The sequence below is a fragment of the Platichthys flesus genome, chromosome 14 (genome assembly GCF_949316205.1).
Source record: "Platichthys flesus chromosome 14, fPlaFle2.1, whole genome shotgun sequence".
Lineage (NCBI taxonomy): Eukaryota > Metazoa > Chordata > Actinopteri > Pleuronectiformes > Pleuronectidae > Platichthys > Platichthys flesus.
Genome location: NC_084958.1, coordinates 7952621 through 7975376, shown reverse-complemented (window position 1 = coordinate 7975376; position 22756 = coordinate 7952621). Strand labels below are relative to the sequence as shown.

At 41.7% G+C, this 22756-nt stretch overlaps 2 protein-coding genes across 3 annotated transcripts in view; both read right to left on the bottom strand.

Annotated features, from left to right (window-relative positions):
* Positions 1 to 1362: 1362 nt before the first annotated feature.
* anxa13l (annexin A13, like) lies at positions 1363 to 8194 on the bottom strand. 2 transcript variants are annotated; one of them, XM_062405244.1, is made up of 11 exons: positions 8046 to 8194; positions 7320 to 7395; positions 6310 to 6404; positions 6054 to 6224; positions 5388 to 5421; positions 4891 to 4970; positions 4358 to 4426; positions 3311 to 3412; positions 3133 to 3208; positions 2931 to 3043; positions 1363 to 2501 (listed from the first exon to the last, which is right to left on the bottom strand). In XM_062405244.1, the coding sequence occupies exons 1-11, from the start codon at positions 8058 to 8060 to the stop codon at positions 2382 to 2384; spliced, it is 951 nt and encodes a 316-aa protein (XP_062261228.1). In that variant the 5' UTR covers positions 8061 to 8194; the 3' UTR covers positions 1363 to 2381. The 2 variants fall into 2 exon arrangements, with proteins under 2 accessions (XP_062261228.1, XP_062261229.1); XM_062405245.1 differs by having other exon boundaries at positions 6054 to 6221.
* A 1112-nt stretch (positions 8195 to 9306) lies between these two features.
* The window catches only part of gpr158b (G protein-coupled receptor 158b), a 61147-nt gene continuing 47697 nt past the window's right edge, over positions 9307 to 22756 (bottom strand). Inside the window, exons 8-13 of the mRNA XM_062403568.1 lie at positions 22328 to 22466; positions 17022 to 17127; positions 14315 to 14461; positions 13834 to 14077; positions 12784 to 13340; positions 9307 to 12136 (exon numbers count right to left, since the gene is read on the bottom strand). Of these exons, the coding sequence (XP_062259552.1) occupies positions 11165 to 12136; positions 12784 to 13340; positions 13834 to 14077; positions 14315 to 14461; positions 17022 to 17127; positions 22328 to 22466 (2165 nt within the window). The 3' untranslated portion in view covers positions 9307 to 11164. The remainder of the gene's footprint in view (positions 12137 to 12783; positions 13341 to 13833; positions 14078 to 14314; positions 14462 to 17021; positions 17128 to 22327; positions 22467 to 22756) is intronic.

The following is a 22756-nucleotide window of genomic DNA, read 5'->3' as shown; positions in this document are numbered from 1 at the left end:
ACTGAAATTGAATGCAATAAAGGTAAAAAAAAAAAAAATCCTGTGCTGTCTTTAAATTAAGATTGACAATTTAATTCACAAGTCAGTGAAGTCATGTCGATTTGTGGACCCAGCAACACTTTTCAGTGAGGGAGGAGGGTAAGAAAAGGGGAAAGGTTATAGGTAGTCTGAATTCTTTGGGAGGGCAGGGAGTGTTTTCTTTTCCAAAAGCTACAATATGTTGAGACAAATGTTTCTCAGATGTGTCTCTCACCCCTCACACGTGTGTGTTCAAACACTGAATGAAACCTTAACAACCACCTTTGTCTTATATCTTAGATCTGGATTTATATTTGAATGTGAACCAAATTTAACACACTTGTAATCTTTACAATATTCTAAATATGTATACAATACAGCCCCCTAAGCAATGTCTGATCCATGAATTATTATTCACTGAGAATCAACAGAAATTTGCTTTGATTCGTTATATTTAAGAAAAGTTCTTGCCTGATCCATACCACATCATCCACCAATTTTCATGGTAATCAATCCAGTAATTTTTATGTAACATAACGTCCTTGTCAGAGGTATTTGAAGCACTAAAATACTTTCGGATGGTTTGGGGTAGTATCTTTCAAAACAGGCCACAGATGTACACTGATCATCCACAGCATTTAAAAAAAGCTCACATTGCAGCTTATAGGTTTATTAAGAGGCATGACAGAGAGGCAGACATGATGCCAGAGTCTGAGTGGAGCGTGAGGTGGATGGTGAACTGGGCTACATATGGTGCACAGACTGCATACACAGGTAGATGGAATGTGCAGGAGGCCATTGGCCTTGTTCATGGAGCCAGGCTACCTCACAGTCAGGGACGCGGAAATAGAGAAAGATGTGGATGGAGGATGGAGATGAAGAAATGAGGGAGAGAAGGGAGCTAGAAGGAAAGTGAGAGGTTTCTGCCTGAGCATCTGGAAGCAGTTCTCACTTGTTTTGAACTTTTCTTTCCCTCTATCTGTCTTCAAGTCACCCAGAGGCATCGCTCGCTTTCTGTGCGTGGTAGAAAGTTCAAAATGTTTTGAGGCAGATTTAATATACAATTTCTGTTGAGTTTTTAGTCACCAGATAAGATATATCTAGATATATCTAGATATATACATTTTTACTGTACCCCCGACCTTTGATTTCACTATGACTCTGATCAAATACCGTTTTTTTTTCTTAAAAGGCAGCAAACAATATTACAGGTGGTACAACACTGCCCCCTATAGGAAATAAAGATAACAACACAGTAACGTTTGGTAAAGCTAACATGTATTATCACTACACACATATTTTCTTGCTATTAAAACAGGTTAATAATTGATACATTCTCATACATCAATGCATTAATTTATTAATATGATAACACAACAGCATATTTTAGTCTTTTTATATTACAGCAAATGACATTCATTCAGATAGACTACATGGATACAGACAGGGCGAGTACTGTGATTGTAAACTTAAAGGGTTAATTCATATCTTGTTAAATAATTTTGAAAGAGCAATGATCTCATAAGAGTTTACTGGTATATGACAGAAACTTATTGTTCATTTAATGACAACAGGAAAAAGGGAACAATCTAATAATGAGTACTAATGTGAGAAGAAGGCAGTTTGTGAGCTGTGATTAAAAAGAAGACTACAAATGGTTAAAACCCCACCAAGCCTTTGGGGATGTGACTACAAAAAACTCACTATATATCTAAAGCATTCAGGCTTCGGGTAACGTCCTCATCTATTATCGTCTTGTGTTTTCAGATGTCAGAGATCAAATGTGATAATTCGGCACTTGAGTGTTGAGTGTTGCAGCAGAAAGGAAATTGCATGACTATAAAAGGCATCTTTGAGGCAAATAGAAGTGAAGTGGACATAAGGATGGCAGAGATGAGTAAAGTGATAAATATAAAGTAAGAAGCTTCTCTATGTTTGGTGCTTTGGCGCTGACATACAAAGAGAGCGTAAAGCTGCTAAATGTGAATAAATGACGTTGATTTGAATAAATACAATAATGTGGTTTCGGCTGCACAAGTATTATATAAATTACACAAACATTCATTGCACTGCTCTTGTATACTGGATTATATCAGTAAGGAATTTCACAGAGTGTGGTGGTCTTAGCAAACTGTGTCCAACACTGCATGATACAATGATGAGTTGGTTTTGGGTCCATGCTGCAAAGACAACTGACTCTAAGAGTGAAGAGAGAGAGAAGAAAACAGCCGTGAGATGATAGAGAGAAAGAAAGAAGTCCACAAAGTGATTGAGTGAATCGAGTGGAAGAAAGAGGAGTGAGAAGAAAGTGGAAGTAGACACAGAGGTTAAACCAGGCCTGTACGGGGGTCGGTGGGAGGAGTTTAGTGCAGCATCTCAATGAGGAGGCGTTTGAAATCTCCACCACACTCTGAATCCAGGGCGTCTTTCAGGGTCTCGTCATACTTCTCCAGGTACATGTCCTTTACTGTCTCCAGGTCGATCTGTGTGTTAACACAACACAACACTGCTGTCACCACAAACACCCTGCCTTCGTCCATTCATGTCTTTAAACTGGATTCTTCATGGCCCACCATTAACTTTAGTTTCAGAACACATATTCCTTTAAAAATGAATGGTAGGAAACAATAAAAAACATACACTATGTCAACATCTAAGCTACTGTTGACTGATAAAACTCCAATTCAATGAATTTACCTTCTTGTAACACTTACGGAATAAACTTTGTTTTCTTCCAACTATATAATTGAGGAGTGGAGTTTTGTGGAACTCCATCGGTGGGACATGTACAATCTGTGCCTACCAGCTAGTTTACATGCTGTAAAATTAATTAATCATTTGGAAGCATTCTGAATACGGAGCGGTTCCTCAGTTCGGTTAGACATTCGGCGACACAGCAGTACAATACTTGCCTCAGAACGGCCGACAATGATGCGAATGAGTGTGTCCTCATTAGTGCCGAGTCCCTTCATGGCAGCATTAAGGCGTCGGGCGAAATACAGCTGTGGGTTCTTGGCACACCTCACTGTCAACCACACACACAGCGGCAGATTGTGTTATTACTAGAATTAATAACTGGTTTTGCTATGGCTTGTGATTTTCTCCAAAACATACCCAATGTGATGTAGCATTCCTTCAGGGTCCCCGTGGCCTCGGAGTCAATGGTGTCCAAAATGTCTGTCCCCGAAAGCTGAAACAATGAAAATATATCACATTAAAAACATCATAAAAAAAAAAATTTAAAAATAGATAGTGCAAAAGCAGCCTTCTCTTGATAGAGGTAAATACTCACAGACTCATAGAACTTAAAGGTGGCCTGAAGCTGAATGTAGTTCCTGTGTGTCAGGATGAAGGTGAAAGTAGACTCATCTGTGCCAAACCTTCCTTCTCCAGCCTGTCGTGAAAACAAACAGGAATATGAATGAATGCATCTATATAGTCTTAATGGTAGATGTGTCACTTTAATTGAAATCCTTAACATGACCAGTTAAACCTATGATAAATTAACTTCCTAGATAGGATAAAGGGCATTGAGCTCAATTGATTGATTGATTTCATGTATTCAGTTTTTATCACACAGTGTACATATGTATAAGTATAAACAACAAAAAATATTAAAATTAAGCCTCCCTCAAGATAAATAATTTTTTTTTCGAAAAATTGTTTTGAAAATCACTCTTTTAAATATGAATCCTTCTAGTGTTCAACCCTCCAGTTCAGAAGCTGGTGGTAATGGACCTAAAAGTTGTTTTGGGCCAACCACCAGAAAAGAACGGCTGTAGACATTTTTTTCAGGGGCAGCCATTTTGATAGAGTTAAACACAGGTGTCAGTGATGACAGTAATCAGGGTTCTGTGTGATTAGTAACACCTGAGTTTGGTTCATCTCAAAATGGCTGCTGTGAAAAAAACTCTCCAGCTATTAAATGTTCTGTTAGAGTTCTTCTAGAGGCAGGTGGACTGACCGGAAAAAACACTTTGACTGCCACAACTGTTGTGGCTGAAAATATTTGTGAATCACGTCAGTTTAACAGTGAATGGCCCACTTAGAGAGAAGCACACCATGTAGTATTATCCCTGCACGTAGTTTTATATTATTACTGCCCTACTTTTCAACACAGCGGCCACAGCTCTGTGCAGTAATATAAGCCACATCACCCCAAGAACAAGCTTGGATTGATTCACGCCTCCACGAGAGATTTAAAAGTCATCCTGGGCTCGCAGGCTCTGACATGTAAATCCAGGATCGCATTACCTTGCAAACGCCGGTGTGATTCAAAAAGGCAAATGCTGAACCAGGGCTTTAATTTGTCAGCACAGTTTGAACGTGACAACTTTACCTCGATCAAAGACGTGGCATCCTGTTCGGCTAAGTCCTCGTCCACCTCATAGCCTTCATCCCTGCTCGCCTGCGCAGACAAACGGGGACATGGAGAAGAAGGGGGGCATTGGGAGAGAGGGAGAGAGGAAGGAGAATGTGAAGTAAAACCTTCAGTGAGTGAAGTCAAGGTCAAAGAGATAGATTACATAAAATAATCGCAGGATTTAAATGGGATAACCATCATCTGCTCCACATGAATGGGAAGCATTCAAAGGCCGTTAAAGCGGCAGCTCTTCGGATAGACGTCGCTGTACAACATGAGTCACACTGTGTTTGTCTTCTCTTCCAGAAGGAAGGAAAAGAGAGGGGAAGCAGAGGAGGGTGGGAGCGCTGGATGGCACATGGGCCAAAGCAACGCCAAACAATGATGTGATGTGTATTGAATGTCCCAGTGGGCGAATCCCAGCATGAAAACGACGAGAAGTACTGTAGAGCTACAGCCATAGAAATCCTATGAGTATGTTTCTTGTTTCAATTTAAGGAGCGGTTTACCTGCAGCAGTGACATCAACAGGTTCCTCACATCTCCACTGGTATCATCCTCGATGTCTGCCTCCAGGTCCCGCTCTTGCACTGCGAAGTACAACCAGAAATACATTTGTGATGTTTTGTAACTTGAATCTTTAACATTATATAAACCATATTCTATATTTGTTCATCATAGGCCACACAGAATATACACTGAATGTTTTAAAACTAAATTAAAATATTAGAAACAATTAAAATTATCAACTATCCTACTCTACAAAATGATACCAGACGAAACTTGTTTTTTTTATTGATTAATTCAGTAAAGCTTTTTTGCTTTGCAGTTTAAACATCTTGCCACAAGGGAGTGCTGCAGCCTTTCATCAGTATTCCCAAAAGGGATACGCCCAAACATAAAGAAAGAAATAGTCCAAGTTCCGTAGGTTCCATAACCACAGTTTCCAATGTGAGAGGAACATCTAAATGATGTTCCAGCATGCGTCAGTGTGGATTAAGACTCACCCTGGGCATACGCCTCCTTGTAGCTCATGATGTCCTGTGTGGAAAAGGAAGATGAGATCAGCTACTCCCAGTAAAGTTACTTATATTTTGATTTTAGAAATGGATCACGTGACCATGTGTAGTTTGGGAACGTTCAGCTCGTGGTAACAAATCCACAGAGAATTCTAACACCTTTTTGTTCAATGTATGGCTTCGATGGCCCAATATGTTGTAGTTTTGGTTCAGTCTAACTGATCTTATCTATTATCTTCAATTTCTATAGTTAAACCTCGGATAATCCACTGTGACAGACAAAGCTGTTGAAAATATTGAAGAAGCTCAGGATCTAAATGCTGCTTCTCATCCTTTATGCCGCCCCTGAGCAGCCAGTAAAACATTCACATTAATGCAGGATTAACATCTGTTTAACATCAGGAACATGAACAAAAGTGCATTAAAAGAAGTGCGAGAGGGGCAGTCATCACACAGGAATGAAAACAGGATCTATAACAAGGAAGTGGTGTATCTGTTATTTTTAACAGTGCACACCCAAACCGGTGTTTTCACGTCCCTCAGCTGATGGAGGCAACCCTGTGGGTGTGTAGGGGGCCTGGATGAGTTTATCACAGTTGAACTGATGAAAATAGCAACACATTGCACGGCCAACAGTACCACATACTGACAAACCTCATTGGTGGCCGTGCACAGGATCTCTACCAGCACGGCTTCATCCGTACCCGCCCCCTTCATGGCCCTCCTCAGCTCCCTGGCAAAGTAAATGTGAGGAGGCTCCAACATGGCGACGATGGCCTTCTCAAGACTGCCTGTCAGCTCCTTCTTCAGCACCTCCTCCAGCTCCTGAGCCAACACAGAGGTGGACACTAAGACAACATGCTGTGCACTGCCACGTGTGCAGGGAGGAGAGAGAGGTAGCTATACTTACATCATCATACTTTTCAAAGTAGGCCTGTTTGATCTCCACACGCTGAGCTGCAGAGCGATTGGCCAGGATTTGGATGATGGCTTCTTCATCAGTGCCTGGAGAGGAGACACCATGAGGGTGGACATCAGAAACATTCAAACACAGTACGAATGCTCAACCATTATATTAATATCACAGTAGTACCAGACATCTAAAGAGCATTCTACAAATCCTGTGACTAAACCTACACATGGCTTTTATTAAATTGGATGAAAGAAATAGTCAGAAATATATTGGATTACATTTTTATATTTATATATTTGATTTTTACGTTAGCCTACATATACAATAAAACATCATCAATTATCTCTACCATTTATTCTCTTTAGAATAGTGTGTGTGTTTGTGTGTCTGTTTGTGGTGGTGGTGGTGGGGGGGAGAACAACAATTTAGACTCTTCAGTTACCCAAACCTGAATCTACATGGACTGAGAAGGGAAGTCCACGCAGACACGGGGAGAACAGGCAAACTCCACAGAAAGACCCGGGTCATACCGGGATTCAAACCAAGATTCAAACCTAGGGAATGTTCTTGCTGTGAGGAGACGGTGCTAACCACCGCGCAACAATAAAACCACTTGATGGAGGATGATTGTGTTACAGGCAGTAATATGATAAAGCCTTATCCTTTCAATCTGGAGGATAACTCAGAATGTAAGCTGCTCCGGAGAATCAAAATTTATCTTCTCATGTCAGTGGAAATTTTCACTCTCTCATCAAAATATGTTCAATTACGATGACTAATTTCGGTAGACTGCGGCACTAAGACAAATCAACCTAGCTTTAATATCAGTGAGATGATTCTTTATTAAGTAAATATGAAAGACTGCAATAATAGTCATCACTCATTGTGAACGGGGCGCAACTGGTTGCCTTTAAGCGATTAGAAAAAGAGGAGAAAGATGATATGACTGAAGAAAAAGAGAATATTTCACAATGACTGACAGAGGAATGAGTCGACCATGCACCTACCGAAACCTTTACAAGCTTGTCTGATCGCCTTGATATCAGCTGTGACATCAAAGTCCTCAAAGGGGACGATGGTTGGCTGGGGGAATAACAAGTGACAGGATCATTCATATAATGTGAGAAATGATGTATTATTCAAAGCAGCTAAATCTAAAATACTCAAAGTAATGCAGAATAGTGTTTGCGACTGGGGACTGGAAGGGTTTTTGTTTATATTCTCCTGTAGGAAAAGGGTGCAGCCTGAGTGTCTGCTGAGTCATGGGGCAGCAGCAGCAGCAGCAGCAGCACCAGCACCAGCCTCCTCCTCCTCTCAACACCCACCCTTCATTTAACACAATGCGGCCTTATTGATCAGCGCTTCTGGGAAATTCCTCCCTGCTGTAGCTGTAGCTGCTGCTGCTGCTGCTGCCTCATCGGCCTGACATGAGGGAACCCTCCCTCAGCTCCAGTAAACTGCGCCACTTCTGTTCCCTGTACAAACAGATCACACAATGACTGTGTACACAGTGTTAGTTTACACTGGATGTGTGCTGGATGTGGACTTTAATGACATTGCCCCTGTTGATTATGACATTTCTGATGTTACATGAAAACTTACAGCACTGTTACAGTACGTGAGAGGAATCGCACCCACCCCACATATGCAAAACAATTATACGCATTCAGAGTGAAATGTTGTTTGACCAGTAGAAGTTGGAATAAACAAATAAACAAACAAAGTTTCCTCACCTGAACGTTGCCCATGATGTTGCAGACTTCGGAGTTGGGAGGTGAGACAGATGAACGCTGAGTGGTGTGTGTTTTGATGCCGTGCCGTGCCGTGCTGTGACTGCAGCTAATGTGTGTGTGCCTCCCGTGCTACGACTCAGCCCTGTCCGGTGCTGCAGCGATGACGTCACTGCTCTCCATTGCACGAGCAGGATGGAGCTGGGAGATTGAAGAGGCGGGGCTGCATAATTGTCTTCACTAGCCGCTGTGATACTGATGATATCATTAGTGTAAGGATACATGTGACCGATGGTTTAATCAAGCACTGAACTTCAATGGTTTACAACTTGATAAGATTAAAATGTTAAGGTACTTCTAATCTATTTAAATAGTTTAATTTACATACTATTCTACTCTACTACTTTTTGATTGTGTTAATTTGTAATTACTTCCATTACTAATACAAAATTGCCTGGAGAACGAGCAGCTCATTAAATGTAAAGCTTTGAAGTAGAACAGTTGATTCTAAAATAAGCTTCAACTCTATGGGCTGAAAAAATTAAATGCTGCTTACTTGACGCATCAAAGTATGTTCAACATTTCTGTTGGTAGTAATATTTTTGTTTTAGTAGAATTACCTCAGTATTCCTCCACCAGTTGTACTGCTTGTGCCTTGGGGACACAGACAGAGACAGGATGAGCTTGAATACAAAGTACATAAAGTTACAAAATTAAATATAGTAATATAAGAAGTGTACTATATATCGCTCTGACCTGGTAAATTAGACGTCTAAAGAATATTATAAGTACCTATAAATTACATTTTAACACAAGTATTGGATCTACATTCCATGACTGTTAGATACAAAATATGTCGTTCAGAGTTTGAATTGTTTAGGTTTACACATTTATCCCGAGGAAATTTTTTCAGCAATTTATACATGGTAGTGATTCTTCTCGTCCACTTGGTGGCAGTGTTGTACAAGCTGCTTTGACATCAAGTACCTGTAAGTAGGATTTACAGTGTGTGAGGTTGTGAATGAGATAATCTCTAATACCCTTTGATGGGTTGTGATGGGTAAATATTTGTGATGGTGTATGATTTTTATGTAATTAAAATGTTGTATCTAATCACAGTAATTATATGCATAAGAGGAGCAGTGCACCGTGTTTCCATTCAGATAGACACTCGTAGGTGATCAATATATGCAAATTACTACTGTAACGCTTAACTTTATTGTCCAGAAGCAAACTGAGAGTTGAGTCAGTGTCGTTTGGGTTTTATAGAAATATTTAATTCAGAGTTGAGAACAGGGTATTTTCTGTATGTACATGCAGCGCATTACGAATGTACAGTATAAATACTCCCATGTGGATGCTACAACAGTTTGCAACGTTTTCCGAGTAACACTTTAAATACAGTATAACAAGCATGAAGTACACTAAGTGGGCAAGTTGCAACGTTTCCTTTCCAACAACCTTAAAACCGTCTTATGGCAAAACACCTTGTGAGAGTTTCATCGGTGGGTCATGTTTATTTATCGAGCCTTTCAAATTGTGAATGCTGTTACTGAATGCCGATTGAGAGACAGCAAAACACGTCTCAGTCCAACTCGGGAAGCTCTTTCTGAAAAACACTTGATGGATATATGATGACATATGACATCTATATTTGAAGTTATCCTGCGTGTTCTGTGTGCGCCTGTTCTTTTATGACTTCTGGTGAATCTAAGTGTATCATGGCCCCATGTATTTTCACTGTCATGCACACACTAATAATGACACAGAGCTGATTATTGTGTGTGACTGTGTTGCATCACAGGTGTCAGTGGTGGGTGTCTGATCACAGAACAGAAAGGATGATGTTGTTGTTGTCGTTACTTGTGTTGAAATGGTAGATTTGTCATTTTTCTGTCTGGGAGAAAGTGGCAAAAACATAATCTTTGGTCGTGCATAGTCGTGGTTTTGGATACGTAAATAGATTTGGAGGCAGGTGCATTCATGTAAATGTAAAAAGGGAAACTAAGCGACAGAAAATAATGCATTATTCACATCATCCACCACTGTAGTCAGGGTTGTGTTTGGTCCTTGAAAGACTCCATCTTCTCTATGTGTGTGGATTCTACAGCCTGTAATGCAAAAGACGTTTTTTGTTTCTTTTCCCCTTTTTAAGATGGGACATTCAGGGAAGAAATATAGAGGAGTAAACAGTAAATAAACAGAAGGGAGCGCTTCATAGATATTTCAGTACTACTCAAATGTATTTGAAAGCCATTTGAGATACGCATGTTCATTATTGATAGCAATGTACATCGTTTCAGAAGCATCAGAGTGAGACAAATACCATAACAACAGTTCTGCTGTTGTTTCTGAGAACAAGTTAACCAATAAACATTTAGTTATTTGGATGCTTGATGATTTACCACATGCTATGGCTTTTGTTAGAGAAATACATCATTTATATTGAGTTTATCGAAACATACAGCCGTCTTCATTGAGCTGCACTGCGATCCCACGTTTCTCTAATCAAACAGATCATCGTCGTGTCACGAATTTTGGATTTGACCTAAAGGGAAAGCATCAGATCTCCGTCTGGGGTTTTGGTCCAGTGTCTCTAAACATACAGTCTTTTCCTCCGGTCTGATGGTTTTCCTCATCAGCAGCTGATGGATGAAGCCTCCGCTGGTTTCCCACGTAAAGTAGAGTATCGTCAGTGTAGTGGCATACAAAAAGCTCATTAGTTGAAGCATTGACTTTGTTTGTGTCCAAAATATTGTCTGATCTGCTGATAAATATGATTGATTTTACATGTCACCTCCATGTAGTCAGTGTAATAAAAACATACACACAATTTAGTGACAAATGGGCAAGCAAAAGTGCAGACTAAACATTCCTTGAAAGTGACTTTGAAGTTGCATTCTCTGCGATTTAACGATGTAAAGCAAACTGTTGTGTTTGGATTGCATCATTGCACTGCAGGAGGGATGTTCTTTTCCTCGCAGGATCTTTTACACTAAGGTGACTCAGAAAAAAAAAGTTTATATCAAATACAATGTTGGATCTTTGTCAATCATTTTCTTTGCTTTGTCGTGTGTTGTCAGTCTGTGAGTAAAAAAAAATAACAATCGTCGCACCAGTCATCATGCCCTCTCCCCAGAGTTTTGCTCCTCAAAGTCCCATGGGCAAACATCAGCCATTTGGGCTCCGCTGATGACTTCAGGTTTGTGACTAGAGCTCTCCTTCTTCCTCTCAGGTGAGGGTTTAGTTTTCTGTGCAAAGCTGGTGTTCCTGGGCTCGCTCTCCTGGGAGAAAACCTCTGCCCTCCTGACCTCAATCATCTCTGGGTCTCTGGTGGAGCTCCTTCGCCGCTCAGACACCGGCCCGCTGCACTCAGACGACTGGCTGACCCGTCGCCTCTCTGATGGTGGCTTGCTGGAGGAGCTCCGCCTTTCTCTGCTTTTCTCCCTCCCCTTCTCTGCTTTGTGGTTGGATGAGCAGGAGCCTTTCCGCTTCTTCTTGTGCGTCGTGGGGCTGCTGCAGGTCTTCTCCTGTTTAGGGGACGGCGGGCTGTTGTAATCCCATGGGCAGATCTCTACCATCAGGGAGGGAGGCTGTAAAAGGCTTCCTGTGGACTTGGAGTGGTCCGAGTGGAGGCCCTTGGGTTTCCCATCTGTGGGTGTGACGCTTTTCTTTCGCCTGATCCTGTCTGGAGAGATGGAATTTGAATCTCCTCCCAGCATGGGCTGGTCATCAAAGTCCCAGGGGCACACATCCAGCTTGAGGGGCAGAGGTGACCTGGGTGGCCGAGCTTTTCGCATTTCCCTTCCTTCTTCTTTTTCTCCTCCTTTATCTTTGGAGCGACGTCTGTTGGAAGGCGACTGCCCTGGTTTCTGCCTCTGCTGGGACCGGCTACCTTTAGAGATCCCAGAGCTGCTGCTGCTGCCTCTCCTGCGGGTTTCACCGGTGGTTTCTCCAGGAGCGATAGAAACATGTTTCTGTGTTTTTCCTTCAGAGGGCGTCTCAGGTTCCTCCATTTCCCAGGGACAAACCTCGGACACGTCATAAAGGTTCTTCCCGATCTCAGAGCAAATGGACGGCTGGCTGCCGCTGACCTGTTACAAACAGGAAAAAGACAGGTAAATAACCTAAACCGTCATTGTATGTGTTATTTAAGTTATTTTAGTGTAGTTTGCCTACGACAGAGCTAAAAGTGACGATTGGACTGATCGTACATTTTATAAACAAATGCAAACACTGCAATGTTTGAAATAAACAAACCATTCCATTTCAACTCAAAGGGTGTTAATATATATATGTTGTGTTTACAGCTTGTTAAGTGGACACAAAATCCACTTTTGCAGGTTTAAAGACAGGTCAAACATTCTCCAGCCACATAAAGGAGCCCCACTGGGATACTTGTGTTGGTTTATTCCGGTCTAAAGTTGGGCAGGGTTCTTATTATCCACCCGTCATTTACACTGGCCCAGAGAGACAAACAAAACAAACAAGCTTCACCTCCATTTATCCTCCTCCTCACTAATAAGATATTCTGCTCTGTGTTAGAGGGTCTTCATCCACTGAGATGCAATCCAAATATAAGATTGACTAACTATATTGTAGGTAGGGAAAGTATGTTCTGCTCAGAAGGTGGGTGTCGTATGATCACAACACAAAAAACCCTGAAGTCAGATTTAAGTTGGAAAAACAGCACTAGAGTTAATATGCGTCTATCAATTGTGTCATATTTTTTAAATTTCACCTGTTGTTTCATGATGCCCATCTTCATGGGGGTCTTGGAGTACTCCACCGACTGGCTGACGATCATTTTTGAATAATGCTCTGGCATCTCGTCCACCTCAGAGAGCATGCTGCCTTCTTGTCCCTTCAGGCCCTTCTTACTGGCGTCCTCCACACTCTGCGTCTTGTTGGTGATCCCTGGCATCTTCTCCTTGGCGCTGGCGATCACGCTCAGAGACTTCTGCATGATGGAGGTGCGCAGGAGGACGGGTTTCTTCTCGTGTGTCAAGTTGTGAGCGCTGGCTGACTTCCAGAACAGTGGCACAGACTCGGTGGACTCGGCCGGTTCCATTCTCGGTGGGGTCAGGGCGGGTTCCAGCTGCTTCTTGGCGTGTCTGCGGCCAATGAGGGAGCCCAGAAGGGATCCCTCCCCGCCGCCTCCGACAGGAGTCGTTTTGTCTCCTGCTGTGGAACCAGTTTGGCTTCCAGTTTCTTCATCCTGGTCACAAACGTGATCATAGCTGAGAGATTTCTTCAAGCCCATGACTTTGTTCTTCAGGGAGTCATCCCGAGCTTTTCCTGAGGGAAGAATAATCACCAGACCTGTATGAAGTGGGAAGTATTACCACCTTGACTGACATCTAATTTTAAAATACCTGTTTACGTAAATTAATGAATGTATGTATTTAGGTGTAAGCCATTCAAGCGTTGGAGCTAGTTAAAACTGAAATATCGTCCCAGACAACTATGGATGCCACTTTGTACAGACATTGAAGTCCCCAGAGGAGAAATCCTCATGATATGATTGCTTAAATTTCCTCTTAGTGCCACCAATGGTCAAATATTCAGTTAAACACTTATGGTATAAATCTCTATATTTACATGCCTCATGCGTTGAAAGCAGCAAAATTCAGAAAAATGAAAAAAAAACTTTTTAATACTTAAAGGTGATTTTTAAACACGCAGACAATTAAAAACCCCTCTAACTCATCTGAAAACTAATTCCTACCTAACAGGTCAAACTCAGTAATATCACCCATCCTCAATTTAACAGGTGGAACGAGAGACGTACCATGATGACTCGGTTCAAACGGGTTCCTCTTCAAGGTGCTGCGGTTGCTGCCGTGCTCGCTGCCGTCCTCGCGGCTACACTGGCGGTGCATGTGCATGGTCTCTGGGATCTCTGTGATCCGTTTCATCAGCGAACGGCCCAGGCCTTTTTTGGAGCTGCGTTTCTTCTGGAGATGAGGGTTGTTTGCCAGCATCTTCTTGCATTTGTAGACCTCCAGCTGAGCATAGAGCTTCTTCAACTCATCCTGGAAAAGGAAGGAAACTATAAATGCTGGGCAGCTACTGAGTAATTAGTTTACTACTGCAAAACTGTTTGATTCATACCTTTGATGGTCACATTTTTGTGATTGCTATTCATAAATCATTCTGCCATTATGAAGAACCACTGGGATCAAGAATCCACTAACAAAACATGTATCCTTTAATCATTAAATACAAATTCAGACTCAACCAAAGTTAATATCTTCTAAAAGCTACTTCACCCGTATATCCTCCGGGTCCAGACTGTGCTCGCTCCAGGCCGAGGTGATGCTGCTGTTCAGGTAAGAGCCAGATCTTCCCATGTCCAGCTCCTCCTCGTACGCCTCTGTGGCAATATCATCCCTGGCCTGCGTCCCTTTGGTCAGGAACTGAGACGAATGGAGAGCAAGTTTAGAGGGAGGCATCACTGACACTGCATAGAGACCCACCCGGGTTACAAACTCTTTGAGGTTCTTCCCTCGAGCAGGAGGCTGCGGTCCATCAGGACCAAAACCGCCTGCCACAAGCAGGCTTCTTCCCGGCTGCAGTTGGCTTTATCAACAAGGCCCGGGACCCCCACCTGGCTCTGACTTTTATTCCGCCCCCACGCCTCAAGGATGTGTTAAATTATCACATTGTATTATATTATATTATACTGCATTACATTGCATATTGCAATTTGACACTTTTTTGTACATTGTATGCACCAATTACCAGAGCAAATTCCTGGTGGGTGTAAATCTACTAGGCAATAAATATTTTCTTGCTCTGATTCTGAAATACTTTCTGATTCTGAAAGAAAAGTAGGAAGCCTCTGTTCTATTTACTGAACTGACGGAATGAATATGTCGGCCACAGGGTCCATGTAAGGTGGACCGGGGATGAGCAAAAGTTACCTGCAGCATAATTTACTGAAACTTTATGGCATAAAAAAGCTACTTTGCTTGCCGCAGTCGACTCTGATAAATTTAAACAGATAGTCTTTGTAATACCATGAGATTTTGACTGCAGAGCATTAAAAAAGAAACATGATAGGAGATCAATTTCATACAGACAGTAATTGATTCTTGCTTTGAATAATCACCACCACATCGATCTGGACTCCAATTTCATGCAATAATTTCACTAAATTAGGATGATCTCTTTTAATCCCCATGTTTTATGTGATTGACAACAAGTGAATGTGCAAAACTAATAGGATTAATAAGTTATTCTGCTTAGTTACATTGCTAAATTTCGCTCTTTTTTTTATGCAACATCACAAGCTGTGTATTACAAATTCTAATTTATGTTTGCAAGCACTAATCCCCTGCTCACTTGGACTCCCATGTGCAGAGAGGAAAGGTGAGATGAGGCTCGATTGTTGCAACAACACAGCACATTTAAGGAGAAAGTCTGATCCTTAAAGAGCAGTTTGGTTTTGACTCGATGTCCGTGGCCAAACTGTTTAGCTTTTCTGGAATAACAAACTCAGGAGCACAGAGAGCTGCAGGAACAGACGCTGTGTGAGATTGGCATCCGCCTATTATGCTTAATTATCCCAGCACACTCAACTGACTTGCACTTGTGAGGTGCCTCATTAAGAAAGAATGAAAGAACAGAGAGCTCTGATGGTGTATTGCGTTGCTCACGCAGCAGGAGAATTTAATGTTTTCCATCAGACTTAGAGACTGCACATGAAGACACCCGCGGGAGTGCTCAGCTAAATTAAAATAACCACTAACGCAGTTTGAATGAGTTTAAGCTAATGGTAGCAAATGGTAGCTGTAAGTCTGTATGTGTTGCACACTGCTAATATCGAATGAAGTTAAGATGATGAATGAACTGCTATGCAAGTTACTGTGCAGTAGTGCCCATTATGGAAATCTCTCTGTGCTGAAAAGTACTTCTACTACAAAGGCAGGACTTTCAAATAAAAACTCCTACAGGAAAGAAAAGTGAGACTTCTACATGGATTTCGTCTCTGCTGCACTTCTGTATAAGCTGCTCTTCTATTGACTAGTTATTGTAGATACCTATAAATCTTAGCTGGAGCTAAATTCTGAGCAAACAATGACACATTTGGAGCATGACAGTAGCATTTGAGAGACTAAAACATGTTGCTCATTGAATGTATTGACAGTTTTAATATTATATTACCAGCAATAACAACCTCTGTCAGTCACTTTTCCTCCTTTGCCTGCTCTAAAACCCGCCTCTCTGTGCTCTAACTGATCGACTCGCCCACACACTGAGCCTATGGATGATGCCAAGAATGCATATACATAAAAACATGAGGTCATTTATCAATTTGATGTTTTTGGAAGGAATTTGGTGGAGCCTTCAGCAACAGCATGGTGCATAGTACATGAAGTAGATAAGTATTTGAGGAAAAAATATACCCACATTATAATGAGAAATACCAGAAAATGTCCTGCAATCAAAATCTCAATTAAACAAGGAATATATCATTAAAATGAAGCCTCGGACAATTAAGTTAACATAAAAAAATGTCAAGACTCAAAAATGTATTACAAGTTTACAAGATAAATCTCTTGGACACCTGACACATGACAAGAGCCCTGAAACACATTAAATTTATATAGAGCTCAAAAGAACTAAAGGCTGGAAACCACCAGTTTGTGTTCATATCATTATCTTGTTCTTATGAAAAATCATCATCTGTAGGATAAATGTAATGGAGCACAAGTAGCAGAAAATGGAAATACTCCAATTTGTACTTTATTGTACTTGAATAATGCTCTTACAAATATTCTGTCATCAAAATGTATTTTTTACAAACTCATTCATTAGATTTTAGCACAAAGATAACTAGAGTTATAGGCCATTCATTAATAGAAGTCTTTAATATATGGCTGAGTCCTGAAATTTGCTTCAGTTAATAACTTACAACCCAGTAAAGTAATAACTGACATGGTTTGTGAGCTCCAGGGAGAATCTGTTTGTTACCTTTGGAATGAGCAGCAGACCCAGAGTCACAGTCACTGTCAGATGAGTGTGAGCAAAGAACAGCATGAGCATCCAGTCAGGGTGTAGTCCTGGCACCAGAAAGAACCTGCGGGAAAAACACAAACATGCAGGAGGGATTCTGTTCATTCACCAGCACTTTTTCAAAGGCATATTTGAAGTATATTTGAAGGCCAGTTGAACCGAGTACTTGTCTGTGAAATACTCTCATTCTCAAGTACACACACAGACATAGAAGCAGCTTTTATCAAATCTCTGGACGAGAACGGAATGAAATGTTCCACAAACCCAGAGGTAATCTCGACTCCAGTGTAAAGAGAGGCGTTAAAGCAAAACTGTTTGAAAAGTATAAAAGTAGCATTTATATGCCTCCTTTTGAGAGGTTCTGACATTTTTTTACAACTACATTTGGTTTTGTGCAGTTATTTTCTGCTCAGGCACTATTCGTTTTGAATGCTTCATATTTTTTTCAGGTTTTAACATGCTGAGGTTATCATTTAGCTCAGGTTTCACAATACAGCCTCAGAGAACAGCTGGCATGACGTGGACTCTTCAATCTCGTTTTTTCTATTATTCTCTGGTGTTCCTCTGCGTCACTGGTATAAAATGTAGAAGAGTCAGGTGGCCCAGCTGACGTTGAACAAGTCTCAGTCTTGATCCAGAGCCACCTGGAGGCTTACTCAGCAGCATCCATGTTGTTATAGTTTGTGGGTGGCCCTCCTCCTGTGATGCAGGATGCAGTGTCAGCCCTACAGCTCTTTTCCTCCAGGTAAGCACCTTGCCATGTCTATAGCAGTCATTGACAAGGTTTAACAGCCTCCCCACACAGTCCTCCCATGGCATGGTCAGCTCCAGCATGACAGCATTCTTCACTGTCTGATTAGAGAATGATGTCAAGTCTGTCAAGTCTGAGGGCTGTGCTGAGCAAACTTGAGTTGCTTTCCCATATCAACTGTCAGCTGCCAGTCCGGTACAGTGATAAACCCTGTTGTTGCTGTAGGGGTTGCTCCTGGCTTGGCTCTGGTGAAGCTGATGGTCCTGCAGCTGGTGACGGTGCTACAGAACAGCTCTGTGATGGTTTTGAGCACCCGGTTGTGCTGCCAGCGATATCAGCATTTGCCCAGAGCCTTTGAACAGCCTACAGAGATAATTTCCTCTGCAGACGACCCTTCTATAATAAAGGTTAGGGTAGGTAAGTTGTTTCTGAAACACTTTTGTACAATTTGTTGAAACCCTCTTCACGTCCTAATACATATCACTTAATAAAGTCGTCTGCAAAAAAAAGCCATTGTGGCCAAGGCAGGACTGTAATAAACAAGACCAATCATTTCATTTGGACCAAATGAAATGATTGGATAGTGTACCTGTCTGTCACTAACTGACCTGCCTTGGTGCACAAATCCTGTGTTCTCACTGTTCATGACTGGAGTCTTCATCTAGATAGGCACACACCACTGAAGCAGAGATGATAGCCAATGGTTTGTGAGCAACTCATGGAAAAGTCGCCTTCTAGCAGAAGTTGGGCGGTGCACGTCCATATAGCTTTGAAGAAAGGGCCGATGGTAGGGGGTGAGATCATGGGGTGCACATTTCAAAGAGTAGCTTGCTCTTGCTAGCTTTTCCAGAATTACGAACCCTGGCTTTAAATCCATCCTTTTAAAAACAATCCACAAAGGGGCAAGCTCACCGGGCTTTAGGGAATCGGAGATGGCACTCTGATTAGTTTATCGTAAGTTTGCCCAAAGCCTAACCATGATTAAGAGACAAGGTAAAACTCATTTGACTGAGCGAGGTGTAGAAATGCTTTTTTCTGCCATTAAAGAAAAAGTGTTTTTTGAAGAGAACCTAAAGCTGTGTGCTTTGGACCATGCCCTTCCATCATTAAAATAGGAGCCCTATATGTTTTCAGCTTCATTGTACATCTTTTCCCAACTGGTTTCACCATCTCAAATGATACTATAATGTATTCCCGTGTCTTCTGGCTTGATAACTCGTCAAATGTATCCTGTTGCTAAGATTTCCCGTAACGCTTGTCTACTTCCCTAACATCTAAACAGGTGTGGCTGAGAATAAAAATGTCAGGTCTCTTGGCTGTGTAATGGCATGCAGGTAAATGGACCGCTACCCCAGACAATGAAAGTGTAATATGGATAGAGTAACCTAATAGACTCGGACTTGATTGGCAAAGAGCATCGCAGACGATTCCCTATACTCCACATGCAGACTTTATGTGGAATGCAGACTGATGTAATTTTATAAATCCTCGCTGCCTTTAACGGTCTGCCCTTCCTAATGACTTTTAAATGGATTTTAAAGCATCTTGCTACTTTTAAAGTCGCCGTGCTCAGACTTTCAGCTTATTTTTATGGTTATGTTAATCCCTCCAGCCTGATCATGGTTGGGGATTTTCACATCAGTTAGATGTTGAGATATTTTATAAAAGTTCATAGAACGGAGGAGGGATATTGTTTTCTGTCCCCATCAGCAAAACAGCAGCTCCATTTATTTTCGCTCAAGTAAATCTTGTCTTATTTCTGTCACCACTGCCTCAATCCAGACGGGTGCAGAACCTATGACAAAACTCACAGCAGTTATGTTGGTTGCTTGTGGTTTGTGTTTAACATTTCATGCCATAATTACTCTTATCGCCGGTGCATTAAAGCAGAGTTGATATTGTATTCATGAGCACCAGAGCCGCTAATTGCAGCTATTATTAGTGGACTATTAAAAAAATACACAAAAACCTTAATCGGCTCTAATGAATGGTTGTATTTCAGCACCAATTTTCCACAGCCAGTGAAAGCCACACATAATGACAGAAGAAGCAATGGAAGCTATAATTATTGTGGATATTCTGTTGAGTGTGTGAAAATATATCTCTGCCAGGACCAAGACTTCTTGATGAGACTGGGACGAGAGATGGCGTGAGTTTCCCCTTCATTCATCAAAGTTCCACCAAGGAGACTCAGAGATCGTTGGCCCTCTACTCCCATAAGCAAATTCACATTCATAATTTATATTAGACATCTAAAAGCAGTGTGTGTGTGTGTGTGTGCTACACAAACAAAAGTCCAGCGTTATCTTTGGACTGCAGCAGGAGACTGCTGTCAGCTCGCCGAGAAAAAAAAGAAACACTCTAATGTTTTTATTCCCCAGAAAGCAAAGAACAGCTTGATTTATAACAGTTTCACAGCACTGACAAAGGTGTACCCACTGGACTTTTCAGTTTCTTAACAAATTAGAAGAATGTCTCTTGTTTTTTTGTCCCACTGAGCACAATGGACTGCCGCCTAAATGAAAGTATATTCAATCAGGAGCAGGTTTATCGGAAGAAGTGTGACAAATGGAATTGCTTTGCCCGGGGCTCCAGCAGGCGCTTTGTGATCACATGACCATTTGGTCCCACTGTAACCGGACTGAGAAAATGTTCCGTGGTTTAAGAGTCATGTTCAAATGTGACCTTTACTATTTGCTGTATTTGTCTTATTTACACAGATATTCCAATAAGTTTAAACAGACACATTAATAACAACGGTGGTAAATACAGTGTAATCTAAAATGAGGCACACAAGATTTGACTTTCAACAATGGCGGAACTTTTGAGGAGAGACTTGGTAAAATGAAATTCAGGCTACTTCACCTGGGCACAGTATTGAATGCTTGAAAACCATTGCAAACGTAAAGGACTCGTGGAATAGAATTAAGCCTGAAACATGCTTCTGCGTTTTCACGGGCCCGTAAGCGCAAGAGCCCTTCCGGGTCCCTTACGTGCTTATGTATCCCTTCTTACGTGCTTACAGGCATCGCCCCATTTTTCAAAAATTTACGGCAAAGCTCCGCAAGCTCACTCAGCCCGCAAGGCTGTGATTGGTCTGCTCTACATCCCTTCTGGAGCTGCATTTCCGGTTTCATGCCCCATAATACAGGCAGAAACAACGGAAGATTTTAAAAAGAAGAATGGACAACCGCGAAGAACTCCTGTCGGAAGAGGTCCGAAAATATGAGCACCTTTATAACCCGTCGATGTCCGAGTAAAAGGACACTGAGATTTTAATTTAATGGCCGTACAGACCACCTACGCCTCCGTCTCCTCTCCAGTCGCTTTTCCTGATGACTAATTATAAGAAGTTGCTCTTCAATGTCCAGCAGCTCCATCTCAATCAATTGTTGTTCGGTTGGAATCGTGAATACACTCTCGGCCATGGTTCACCGTGTGTTTGTAATGGAGAACAAGACTGGTAGAAGGTAAATAAACAGTCAACAACGATTGCCACACCCACAAAGAAGGCGTCTCTCAGGTCGTCTTCGACAAAAAGCATTACTCCGCCTAGTGTTCTGGCGCGGAATTGCTTTGTAAGACGCGCAACGACGGTTACATTGTATGAAATGGGCGTATCTCTTTTTGAATGTAGAGGCTGCATAGGTGAGCCTTTAGATGAATAATAGAGTGATTCAAAAACATTATATAGCACATGAACAAATTAAAACAAAGAGCTGCCTGGAAACACAAAAAAACATATTTCAAATCACCCTTTACGAGTAAATGGAGTCCAATATTCAATCTATTTTTAAGGTGGTCTCCATTAACTCCTGAGGGACAAATTTGGCTCTTTAGCGGGTAAATAACTCAATGAAAGTCTTTGGTTTCTCTGACTTCATTTGAGTCACTAAATTTAAAAGATTGTTATGATAACCTAAAAGTTGACTAATTGAGCACAATTCCGTAACTAGAGCAGTTGCATTAAAGCTCCATGCGAGACAGACAGTTACACAGAACTGAGAGTTTATTTTGGTCTCTGGTACAGAAGATCCACGCTGTGCATCCGGGAAGACATTTTGTATTCACCTCCTTTCAACTGGTTTACCCTGCACTCGGCTGACACTGTTCGTTTGCCTGATGAAGGGGGCGGGTGAAGCCTCTGCCTTTCATCTGACACGATCAACACTTGTAATGCCCAAGCTAACAGGGAAATATAATCATGATTAAACAGCAGCTTGTACTGCGAGAAGGGGTAAAGTCATCCAGGCCCCCTGTCACTATTCGTGCCACTTCCTGCACTGTCAGAGACATTAATCAAGTCAAAGTGGGATGCCTCATCGTTCCACAGTCTTGTTTCATGCCTCTTTCGTGTCCCTCTCTACAACTTCCTCTTTTCTTTTTCTTTCTTTCTCTCTCTCTCTCAGTCATCATGCAAAAAGACAGACTGCACTTCTGGCCACAAATTGCTTTCTCTCACTCACTGTTCATGCCAGCTCATGCCTGTTTCCACTCGGTTTTCAGTATTCACCTGATGATGTGGAAGATGGCCGATATGAGGAGCTCATTGTATATGGCCACAGCCATGTAACGTGGTTCGTGAAAAGCCGAGGGCACGGTGCGGACAGCGTAGCAGAGGTACACGCCCCACAGCAGGAACAGGAACTCCGCTGGGAAACAAACAGAACAAACAACAATAAGAACACAGAGACGGTAAGAGGAAATATGTGATTTATAGGTGTGATTGTCTTTGTCTTAAAGTGAGTGTCTTTCCCCACTTAAAAATTGCGACGTGCATAATATACCTCCTTTGTAACTAGCATTTGTGTCCTGACCTTAGTTTTTAAAAACAGTGGTTTTAAGAGAGTTACAGTCTATCCATCTCTCCCTCCAAAAACAGTTGGTAAGCAAAGGTTTAAGTTAACTGTAGAGACAAGTAGCAACTGTAATAAAGACACGT